This window comes from Penaeus japonicus, unplaced genomic scaffold (assembly GCF_977035675.1).
Source record: "Penaeus japonicus unplaced genomic scaffold, GWHDUDI00000001_assembly GWHDUDI00000004, whole genome shotgun sequence".
Taxonomy (NCBI): domain Eukaryota; kingdom Metazoa; phylum Arthropoda; class Malacostraca; order Decapoda; family Penaeidae; genus Penaeus; species Penaeus japonicus.
The window spans coordinates 35,914,100-35,926,599 of NW_028234406.1; the positions used below are offsets into that span (position 1 = coordinate 35,914,100).

The window sequence follows — 12,500 nt, forward strand, 5'->3', positions numbered from 1 at the left end:
ATACCGTCTCTCTTATTATATTTCGTTTTTGGAAAGTGAAGTGTGGGTACATAAGGCATTTGGAATATTGCGTTGAATTCGTTTTTTTAAGTTTTATTTCACGCCCTGATGCGAGTAACTTTGGAATTCTTATTATGAAAAGTAATTCAACCTTCCTTCCTATTTAGGCGATTTAATGAAAACTTATATTCGGAAATCTTCTCAAGATACACATATTGAATTCACAGAAAAAATGTTGGTAAATTTTCCGAATAACGCCGCGTCGCTAAATACCACAAAAGTGGTATTGATGGAGTCCTCTCAACCTCTACTATTCATATATAGTGAAATTAATGAGCGCTTGCACCCCTGAAGCCCACAATCTGGGTCCCGATAGTAGGGGAGGGCATGAAGTAGATCAGGGAAATTACGGGGTAAAATATGAATTCCGGCCATATTTCGTATGCAAAATCTTAACCAATTACCTACCTACCTAACTTTGCTTAGGTTTGAAGTTTGCCCTAGCCAAGGGGGGGCTTCGTCCCCCCCTGGACCCTCCCTTTTTAAGGCACTTCGTGCTATCTCGTGCTACTTCGGTATCACGAAAACCTTAACCCAACTACCTACCTCACTTTCCCTAGTTTTGAAGTCAGCCTTTGCGAAGAGGGAGCTGTGGATCTCCCCTATTCAGGGCACTTCGTGATACTTATGATGCGTAATTAGTCCTGTAGATGAAAATGCCGCGACACGGATAACCCTCACACTGCGCCATGATGACAGCAACTGAGTCTTCGTCTCATATATTCCTCAGGATAGGAAACTAGGACCGATGATGACGCGACCACTCAATAGAGGGCACTATAATTATACTGTAAATAATGGGGAATATTGTGCCATCTGTTGAGAGAACATAACAGCACATGCAGGTAATTCCTTGGGGGTTTCCAGTCCACAGCTTGCTACTATCCGTAAATACGTAAACACAGCCATGTTTGAATTTTAGGGCGAGGATGGTGGATTCGGGATATCTTGCCCAAGGTATGTTGCACGAAGTGCCCTAAAAAGGGGGGGTCCAGGGGGGGGCGAAGCCCCCCTTTGGCTAGGGATTAATTCAAAACTAGGCAAAGTTAGGTAGGTCATTGGGTTAAGATTTTGCAAGCGAAATATGCCCCGAAGTAGGACGAGGTAGCACGAAGTGCCTTAAGAAAAGAGACCCAGATTGTGGGGTCCAGGGGTGCAAGCGCTCATTAATTTCACTATATATGAATAGTAGAGGTTGAGAGGAATCCATCGATACCACTTTTGTGGTATTTCGTAACGCGGCGTTATTCGGAAAATTTACCTGGAGTTTGAGAAATTGGTAGTTATTGTAAATAGGTTCACGATGTTGAATACCATGATATTGGTATCGATGGTGTCCTCTGGCCCTCTGCTATTCATGTATAGTGGTTATTATCTGTGATTCGATCTGATACCCCACAGTCTTGGGCCTGATAGCAGGCAAGGATATGTGGGAGATCAAGGAAGTTACAGGATGAAAGGAAAGACAGAAAATGCAATGATAAGCCCTCTCCCCCTCATAATCTACATATGTACAGCAGTAAAGAGCATAGTTCCAATAACAAGGGAATAATCAAACTTTGATCCTTGCCACGTCATTTAATGTACAATGAGTGATTATACATTATAGATTATTCTGACCACTGCAGTTTCTGGCATCTCTCACAGGTTATTAACCCTATGACAACAGTGCGTCACACTCGTGTGACACAGCTAAATTCCCAATGCCGGGGCGTCATGCCAGTGTGATGTTTCCAATGCAATATTGCAATGGCCTGACGTAGGGGTTTTCGCGTAGTGCGTGCTCTGTCGGGAAAGGGTTAACAACCAGTTTATGTATATCGTTTTATCCTGATATATGTATGTAGGGGATGTTTTTATTCCAGGGTGTGGATGTAAGGGGGGGCAGCTCCCCTTTTGAGTGGGTGGCATTGTGTGCAGCCACCTATAGATGGCACTCGTGGGTCATCTGCAGCATGTGTTTATGTATTTCATTCCATATTATTTATGTCTTACCCTGCAATATCCCTGACCTACTTCATGCCCTTCCCTATTATTTGGGCCAAGACTATGGGCTATAGGGGAGAATCAAGGGCAATATCCACTATATGTGAGTAGTGGGGGGTGAGAGGAATCCATCAATACCAATATTATGGTATTTAGCAACAAGGCTCTATCCTGACTATTTACCAGAAAGTTTGAAGACATTTTTCATCTGTGATATTTCTGTTAGAAATTACAAAGAAATGAAGAGGTTGGTATCATAAATAACACAGTTGACAGGGGCAGTGTCAAGTGCCTCAGCCTCTGAGTCTTTTGTGCCATGACAATGACTAGCTAACATCCACTGCTCTCATTTTGACATGATAGAGTTTTGACTGGCTCCCATTTGAGGAAAAATAGTCAGGAAGGGTACAAATATTCTGAGACAAACTTGTTAACAATATCATGCATCTGTAACACCATGGATAACTTCTGGCATGCATAATGCAAGATGATGACTTCTACCATTTATATTCTGGCAAGATAGACCCTGTGATTTTTCATCAAATAAGAAAAAGGTCCAAACTCTATTATGCTACTATATACATGTTAAAGGTTTATTGGCCTATGCCTGAGGACAAAGCATGAAGGCCACTATATTTTTGAAACAGTATGTTTCAAGTAGATTTGCATAGAAGAGTCATGATTACAGAAAGAGCAATTTCTAAACATATACTTTTTCTTAAGTACCAATTTATTATTACAGCAATGGTATGGACCAGTTGTATTTGCTTTGATATTAGATAGAAGGCCTACAATCTAAAGTCCAACATGATAATGGTACATTATCAAGCATTTGCCATTGCCTCTTTACTGTATGTAAACAAAAGTCTACGAACATCCACCACAAATATTATGGCAATAAAAGAATTTAAGCCGGTTCATTAATTTACGTTAAATCACTAGGGAAATCTAAAATTATTTTTAGATAAAACTGAACTAGAGTTCTCGGGTAGTACAGAGCCCTAGTTACTTTATAGGTTATGAAACTAAATTTATTCAAAAGTTCACCTTCAGGTTTCTGAGATCATCAATATAATTAACTCATTTGAGATTTTTTTTTAAGATATCCTTTGTATATATAGATATTGTTATCATCATAATAAATGTCTTTCAGTATCTACATGAGACTAATTAATTGTTTATTTCAGGGTGTATTTGCCTTCAAGAGACCAAAGACAAAAAAGAATGAAGAGTCGCCTGAAGCAACATCACTGAATTACTGGACGGAGGGTACTGATGAAGATGTCAAGTTACTTACCTATAAAAGTTATGTGACTTGTTGGCAGAAAGTCAACAGGCTTATTTTGGTAAGATATTAGTTTTTTTTTTTTTTTTTTTTTTTTTTTTTTTTTTTTTTTTTTTTTCCAATATAATTTTATATTACTATAACAATGCACATTTTCATTTTAAATCTTAATATCATTAATTCATGTATCTTCTATTATTTTTAGTAAATATTTTTTATCATAAGAGTAACCATTGGTTTGTATCTTAAGTCTTAACTGTGCTTGTTTGCATTTCAGAATTTACAGAAAAGTGTTCATGCCAAGGTTTTTGAAGACCTTGTAGAATTTGTAAGAAATGCAGGAGAGAGCAGGAGCCAAGAGGAAGAAATCGATGGCAAATTTAGGATTAGCAGCATTAAAAGTCAAAGAGACATTCCCACTGCCTGTTTGGTGACAGGTGTGAATATGCCTGATCATGAAGCAATCTTTGGGAGTCTGGTTCGGATGCTTCAGGATGGAGTCACACCACATATTGCACAGCTCCATAGCAGGAACTGTACCACTGTCAGGTGAGGACTTCATGCGTTAAATACTGTTTTATGCAGTATGCTATATTTGTCTTTAGTTCAATGCTTACAAATAAGTGTGTCTCCTCTTTTGCTGACTAAGATTGCAAATGTTTTTTTCTTTTAGAGGTGCAGCATTTAAGATGATCTCACAGTTGATGGGTCAGAATGCTGTAATGGATCCAGATCTTGTTGAAGAAGTTGCTAGTGGTCCATCTGTAAAACGTGCACAGTGCAACATGAGTGTACTCACTGCTTGGTATAAGGTAGGACTTCAGCAATGTTTTCTTAACCCATTCCCGACGGGGGAATTCTAGCCTTGAATGTCCAAATGCCGGGGCGTTCGAATTATTAGGCCTAAATCAATTGAATGGCCGGCACAATACTGTGCTGCCCGGCAACTGGGCTTTTGAATGCGCGGTACACATGCTGTACCACCCGTCCTGTGTGGGTTAATGCTACATTATTCTTAATTTATATGTTAGTAAAAGGACAATTCCATTTTGAACTGATTTGTTTTTTATTTCACTCAAATCTAAAAGTCTTCTAGTGTAATATTACGTATCAGAATACTCAACTGCTTTTCTGTGACAGCCCTTATACAGCATTATTGCAGAAATCTGGTCTTTCATGTTGCCTGTGATTGTGCTAGATGTTGGTTCAGGCCGGGCAGTCTCTCATTGGCTTTGAGGCAGTGTTGGCATTATTCTTTATCATTTTTAAATTCTTTTGTCTCGCATAAGATTATAGAATTCAACACCTGCTCGATTCTTGACAGATACTAGGGCCACTCTTTTATTTACTGCCATGTAAAGGTTTACATTTACATTCAAGAGTTAGATGAAAAATAGTAGATATTGTTTACCCTGTATAAGTTTTGAATGTTCAATATCAAGACCGTATGGTTTTACTCAGAAAATGGCTTTTTTATTTGTTGTCATAGACATATTCATGTGGAGTTAAACAATAGCATTAACAGTTTCTGTCTCTTGCATTTTTCATTCATATCAAGGAATTATATGTAATTTTGAAACTATTAGACTACATTTTTGTTTTACAGGACAACTGTTTCTAGACTTCTTAAGAAGAGTTATCTGGACAAATTGTCATTTTAGGGAAATTGTATATTGATAAAATAAATAATGATGTTTTCACTACAAAATTCTAGAAATCCGCTGCAGTGTTTTGTATGAAATGAAAACTATTGGCATTTAGTAAAATCTACTCACTACTTTTGAGACTTAGGCTGAAAAATGGAGGAATTTTCAGAAGCACCATCAAAACTTATCAAGTAGCCTTTTATAGGGACAAAAATTAGGTATTTGTAGGGAAGCGAGTTAAAATTGCAATGCATATTATGCCTAGAAATGACTTATTTTTATAACTAAGCATTTTATCACTTATCAACATGAGTCTTCGTAAACTGTGTGAAGATATCTAGATGTCTATTTTGGTTATTGGTGATATGTTATCACTTCTAGTTGTAGTAAAATGAAAGACATAGAGAATACTGTCTGAAAAAGGAAAGAAATTTTGGTTTGGGTCAGTGCTTGATTAGGTGACATGTTTGATTTATATTTTAGTAATACATTGTATGTTATGACTGTGCAAGCTGAGTAATTGATACACTTAGTAAATTAGAGAACTGTTACATACAAGATTTTTTTTTTATGTTTCAGGTACATTACCCATTTGAATGTCTGTTTTAACATTTATTTTCCAGGACTTAATTGCGGAAAAAACACTGGAAACCACACCTCCTCGTCCCGGCAAAGGATCTCCACAAAAGACGCCCAGAAAGTCTGTAGAATCTCCCAGAAAAATGACAGGCTCCCCAAGAAAAACCTCAGGGTCGCCAAGAAAGGGCATGGGATCTCCCCGAAAGAATGCTTCATCTCCAGTAAAGAGCGAAGGTTCCCCCCCAAAGAAGATGAAGTCAAACAGTGGAGCTGCGGTACCTAGAGGAGGACAGCACCCGTTAGTCATTATCTTCGAAGATGTAGAGAGCTTCCCAACAAATGTTCTGCATGATCTGATTCTTATTTGTAGGTCTGTATGATGATTCCTTATTTTAATTAGTTATTGTTCTCTATCTTTATTGATTTCTGGTACATCACACTTCAAATAAACTCCATTAATGTGTGACTAAATTGTGTTGTGTCCATAGGACTTTTTTAAGAATTTATTTTCCTTCTTTTAATAGTAGGACAAATGTAACAATGAAATGTGAATGAGTAGTAGTAAAGACTTTAGAGATGCCATGTACCTTAGTTTTTGTGTTTGCTCTTTTATTCGCAGTGAACACTGTTCCGATCTACCCTTTGTGTTTGTATTTGGTGTTGCAACCACTCCTGCAGCTGTGCACCGGTGTCTTTCCCAGGATGCCTCTGCTTGTATTGCAATTGAGACCTTTCAAGCTCAGCCTTCTACTCACTACCTCAATCAGGTTATTGAGCAGGTAATGTATTAAGAGATCTTATTTCAGCTGTTAATAGTAATTCATGTCAGATAATGGAAAATCTTCATTAGTCATTAGAATTATGTTTTTCACTTATCTATTTTATTTTATTCTATACTACATAATGAAGCATTGTATTTTTCAGGTGTTGATGTCGGAAAAATTACCTTTTCACATCGGAGGCAAAACTTTCAAGTTACTTCTGGATATCTTTCTGTATCACGATCTATCTGTAAAGAATTTCATCAAAGCTCTTCAAGTAAGTGTCATGCTATCATCAAATGGTTATGCAATCAGTGTATTTTGATCACATTAACATTGCACTTGATCAGTCAGATTTTTAAAATGAAACTGTAAACTTGTTAGAAAGAAAACAATTGATATATCCAGTCACAGATGAGAGGTATTGTACATGTATTAATCTAATGATTGCTGACTATCTCACACACTAAATTGACAACTAACTAGATTAGGTTCATGACTGTTTATTGTTGTAGCTTGTAGCCCAATCAAGAATCTTATGGAATTTGGTAAATATAGTGTATGTTCATGATACTAGAAAGGGTATTTTTGGTTTATTTCTAAGGGATTTTGTATAGTAGTGTATGAGAAGGATTCATGTTGAACAAGTTTTTCAGCTTCTTCAGGAAACAATACAGCAAAAAGACCTTTAGCATATTTGTATGTTTTCCTATGTTTCCTTTTGTTGTTTTGTTTACAACATAGTAGTGTGTGTAGGGAAAACCAATGTGTCATATGACTACTGATGAACACCAACTACATTTACACTTGAGAATTTTTGCATATGTTTCATACTGTTTTGGAATGTTGCAGTTAATGGTTGGTAGTCTTTATTCTTGAATTATCAATAAATACAAGGTGAATATAGACTCTTTAGAAATATATAATTTTATTCATGGTTTCACTGAATGATAAACAAAAGTTTAAAAAGAGTAAATTAGAAAATATTATGAATAGAGATGCACAAGAATTTAGGACCATTTTTACATCCTTCACCCTTTATCCATGACTATTGGCCATTAAAAATTTACAGAATACCAACTGCCTCGTTAACAATATTGGTTAATTTCAGTTGTGTATGATTGAACACTTTATGGCTAACCCAGCTACATTCCTGTGCTGTCCTGCATCATCCAGATCTTCAAGAGTCAAGAACATGACTTCATCACAGTTGGATATTGTTCGAAAGTTACCATCGTTCAGGAGTTATGTTGAGGGTCGTCCACCAAAAGAACAGGCAGCTCTTCTTCTTGATGAAAAAGTTACTAAGGTATGGAGTTTATTACATCAATTGTGTTTTGCAGATTTAAATTTGCAATAAGAATAGCAGTAGAAAAAGAAGATATTTTTGCTATGAAAGAGAATCCCTTGATTATAATTTTCTGATTATACAAAAATACTGTGCAGGTCTTGTTATGAGTGTTTTGTATTCTACACAGGAAACCGTGCAAACCCTGTTGAGTGATCTAGACACGTGGTATAAGAGGTTCTGCTGTCTTGTGAAAGTGGTCCACGCACTGACAAACTCCCTTCCAGGTTCTCCACTTGGACGTCATGTAAGTAGCAACATTGTGCATATATTCATGTAATAGTTGTAAGATCGAGATAAGGGATATTAAATTGGAATTGAACATTTAGAAAATACTTTTTACCTGATAGATAAAGATTGTTACAGCTACTGTGATAGATTAACCCATTGCAGACGGAGATAAATTTGCTTGCCCAACCTCCAGGATAGGTTTTATTTTTAGAGAGAGACCGCTTGAAGCAATTTAATTTGAATCATCCCACTCTCTTTCAGTCATTCGTTGTAAAACTAGAGCGGTTTTTGTGTTTTATTTTTTTGTGTGTTTTATTGTGTTTAGAGACTTATATGTGCCATATAACAGGCTCTATCAGTGCTGCAGTTGACTAAAATTGTAGTATATTATCCATATTAGCTCATTATTTCCTTTATACTCAATGTGATAGAAGTATTGCTGTTTTATGGGAGGACAAAAGACAACTTTATTTTTTCGTATTTTTGTGCTGTCATGAACGAATGCGAAACATATAACCCCCTACAATAAAGATAACAAGAAGAGGTAGAGAAGAGGAATGAAACCTGTGCTTGTGACTGTGAGTGCCACAATGAAAGGCATCCATATTGGCACAGGAGCACATTTTAGACACTGGGTATGGATTGAGTCACCTTCCTCTTCTCGTTCTGCCTGCACATCCTTCATCGGCGGTAGTTTTGAGCAAGGGTTCATCAACTTAGTGTGTGCCATCGCTCTATAGAGACAGTGCTTGCTAGAGACCGTGGATGGGTGCCATTCAAGGCTCTCTCTCGTGCTGGTGCTTGGAAAAAGTGGTGCCATCTAGGTTTTGGACGTTAAGCTAGTACGGTATTACGGTAATTATAGTAATTATGACTGCAGTAGCCATCATCACTCATTCCTTTTTCATAGCACAATGAAATAGCATAGTATTCCAAAATCCCTAAACGTCATGTACGTCATGACGCCCGTCGTCAGGCCAAAGCTCCTACGTCATGTATGTCATGACACCCGTACGCAGTGGGTTAATGATTAATTAAGAGGCATGGGTAAAACTTTTTTTTTTTTTTTTTTTTTTTTTTTTTTTTTTTTTTTTATCTTTCATCAACCCATTGCGGATGGGGATATATTCACTTGCCCAGTCTCCAGGATAGGTTTTATTTTAGAGCGAGGCAGCTTGAAGCAACATATTTTGAATCTTCCCACTCTCTTTCAGTCATTCATTGTAAAATTAGAGTTGTTTTTGTGTTTTATTTTTTGTGTGTTTCATTGAGTTTAGAGACTTATATATGACAGGCTCTATCAGTGCTGCAGTTGACTAAAATTGTTGTATATGATGCATATTAGCTCATTATTTTCTTTATACTCAGTGTGATAGAAGTATTGCTGTTTTATGTGAGGACAAAAGGCAACTTTATTTTATTGTATTTTTGTGCTGTCATGAATGAATACGAAATATATAACCGCCTACAATGAAGATAACATGAAGAAGTAGGGAAGAGGAATGAAACCTGTGCTTGTGACTGTGAGTGCCACAATGAAAGGCATCCATATTGGCACAGGAGCACATTTTAGACACTGGGTATGGATTGTTACCTTTCTCTTCCTGTTCTGCCTGCACAACCTTCATCGGCGGTGCTTTAGAGCAAGAGGGCATCAACTTAGTGTTTGCTGTCACTCTATAAAGATAGTGCTTGCTAAAGACAGTGGATGGGTGTCATTCAAGGCTCTCTCTCCTGTTGGTACTAGGAAAAAGTGGTGCCATCTAGGTTTTAGACGTTAAGTTATCTTAATATTACGGTAATTGTAGTAATTATGACTGCAGTTTCCATCATCACTCACTCCTTTTTCATAGCACAATAAAATAGTACAGTGATCCATGTCATGAGCCTGTACGCAATGAGTTAACATTCATGTAAAGTAAAAAGCTAAAATAGTAATGATTCAAGTCAAATGTTGTGTGCCATCATATAGACTTATAACTTCTATTGAATAAGGTTGATTTCACTAGCAAGGTCACATAGTTGACAATAAAATATTAATGGAGCATAAAAAGAAATAAACAAGTAAAGGAAAATTGCATTGATTCTTATATATTTTTTGTTTGAAATAACTGTTTCTCTTATTTTTTTTAAATGCTGCAAGGAAGTGAAGGACATCAGGTATCTACTATTATTTATATTTGTTATTCAAATTAATTGTTTAGCCCTTATGGCAATTGATTATGTTCCATTTACAGTAAATGAAGAAATATAAGTGAGTTGAATAAACAATATGATAAAAATGATAGCATGTTTTTATGTTGAGTTGATAAAGTATAATAGATTGAGAAAGACCTCAAAGAAAGAAAGAAATTGGCTGGATAGATATTGGTTACTTCTAAAGTTGTTAACAATGTACTCTGAATTAGAAATGTCACATAGATGATAAACAATGCTGGATTCTGAAAGGCAACTCACATTATATTCCTTTTGCAGGTGAGAGAAGTGCTGATCACCTGTTTATCACAATCGCTAGTCGAAACGGAAGAATTCAAACAGGCACACAAGATGCTGGGACTCATGGCACGAGAAGAACTGCTTCCCATTTTACGAGAAATGATGTCTATTTTGCAAGGTGGGGACTGATTTTTGTTGTTAATTCTGTCTTTATTTGACATTTGATTATGTTTCAAAAATCAAAGTCCTCAAATTAAAAAAATTAAAGAGTTTGATACATTTATATTCATTCATCAAAGATAGACTAATGGATGCTTGGAAATATCATTACGCTGATTCTTCTCCCTACAGAACATAATGAAGACGAAGAAATGTCCTCTCTGTATGATAATCTGGTACTGATGATGGTGCGCTTCACCAGCCTTGATCAACTTCCTGAATCAGTTGAGGAGCCCAAAGTAGAAGAAGATGCTATCAGTATACAAGCATCTGATCGGTTCCAGCTGAAGGAGGTGAGTTTATCATTAGTAGTACAGACTTCCTTGTGTAAGATGATAGAATGATTAATTTTTTTTTTTTTTTTTTTACTTTTATTATTATTTTTTTGCTGTAGGCTTCCACTGTAATCCACCTAAAGATTACAGAGGAAGATTAGCTTTGTATTTTTGAAGAGTATAAGGATGAATTGTTTTAGAGATTTAAAAGAAAAGATTATTCATTTCATATGGAATGTGATGGCAAAAAAACAGAATGCAGATTGTAACTTTAATATTAAAGTATTGGAGATAATGATATGATACACACATCATGATCATGTTAGTGTTGTTTTTCTATTTGGGATTCTCAAATAGGAGTTTTAAGCAGTAGATACATATGATGGAATCATGGCCTCATAAAGGAAGATCTAAGAGAACAGATATAAGACATTCCTATAAAGTTTCTTGAAAGCTTCATTTGTGTGTTTCAGGATATTTATGAAGTCTTGATAATGTTCATAAGTGCTAAAATACCTTGAGCAAATTATTGCATTACATATAATTGTTACTGTTGAAATGGACTGCTACACACTCATAATTTGTTTAATTTATAATATTTGGAAAAGTTTCAGCATTTTCCTTGTAACCAGTATGATATTAGATGCAATTGTTACTAACAATGAGTCCCTACTTTAGTGGTAATCTAAAGATAGCAAATGGGTATACAAAGAATTTTTGGTGATTGTTCAGAAGCAAAATCTTAAAAAATAGATCTTATTCCCTGAAATTATCAATTTACATTCATATGTTTATGAATTTTTATGATAAATGTTGATGTTTTCTTTTGTTTTTAGTATAGGACTAAAAATATTACTTCATTCAATATCAAAAGAGTTTTTGGGGGGTAAAGAAAAGTATATTGTTTCTAAGACAAACGATTTTCATTCCAGAAATTACAAGAACTGGCAAAGAAAAAAGCTAAGAAACCTAATGCCTTTGAATCACTGAGGGCAGAGTTCCTGCACTGTCTGGAGGATGTCTTCATAACCCAGCTTCAGCCACCGGCGAAAAGACCCCTCCATGAGATCCTGTTTTTCGATTGCTCGTCAACAGTAAAGAGACACCTCATTGGCATGCCTAGAGCTGCCCTTACGACTGCTCTCTCCAACCCACATCATTACCTGCAGGTGAGAAACCCTTTGTCAATTTACAGATTTACATGAAAGAATTTATGTAATACTAACATTTAAAAACAATTTTTTTTGTGGACAAAAAGGAAATTCCAGTTCCTTAGAGATAAATTTCAAAAATTTGTAAAAAGATATATTGATTTACTAGTAGTCCATGCTTTTAAATTACTAGCTGATGTTCAAGTAATCTTAGGTAAAATAAGGAATCATTGTTATGCACAAAGTACCTGATTGTCTTTTAAAGCAAATTTGATTTCTTGTCTTGCAGTGTAATTGTTGCAAACTAGACGACCCAACAAGCATAACCACAACCATGCCAGATGTGAGTGTGGTGTACAAGTTGCACCTTGAATGCGGTCGTCTCATCAACCTGTACGACTGGCTCCAGGCTTTCATCTCGGTGGTGGATCCAGAGGCAGACACATCCAACAAGAAGGCCATAGATCAAAAACTACAGTATCCTTTTCCAAAAAAATCATATATATATGATTCTTTTTTTTTC

At 36.1% G+C, this 12,500-nt stretch overlaps 1 protein-coding gene across 1 annotated transcript in view; it reads left to right on the forward strand.

Moving 5' to 3' along the window:
• Orc3 (origin recognition complex subunit 3) overlaps nucleotides 1–12,500 on the forward strand; it is a 13,327-nt gene that overhangs the window by 332 nt on the left and 495 nt on the right. Inside the window, exons 2-13 of the mRNA XM_043018807.2 lie at nucleotides 3,234–3,392; nucleotides 3,609–3,880; nucleotides 4,005–4,143; nucleotides 5,601–5,926; nucleotides 6,176–6,335; nucleotides 6,481–6,594; nucleotides 7,429–7,626; nucleotides 7,796–7,912; nucleotides 10,372–10,510; nucleotides 10,684–10,844; nucleotides 11,759–11,995; nucleotides 12,267–12,454. Of these exons, the coding sequence (XP_042874741.2) occupies nucleotides 3,234–3,392; nucleotides 3,609–3,880; nucleotides 4,005–4,143; nucleotides 5,601–5,926; nucleotides 6,176–6,335; nucleotides 6,481–6,594; nucleotides 7,429–7,626; nucleotides 7,796–7,912; nucleotides 10,372–10,510; nucleotides 10,684–10,844; nucleotides 11,759–11,995; nucleotides 12,267–12,454 (2,210 nt within the window). The remainder of the gene's footprint in view (nucleotides 1–3,233; nucleotides 3,393–3,608; nucleotides 3,881–4,004; nucleotides 4,144–5,600; nucleotides 5,927–6,175; nucleotides 6,336–6,480; nucleotides 6,595–7,428; nucleotides 7,627–7,795; nucleotides 7,913–10,371; nucleotides 10,511–10,683; nucleotides 10,845–11,758; nucleotides 11,996–12,266; nucleotides 12,455–12,500) is intronic.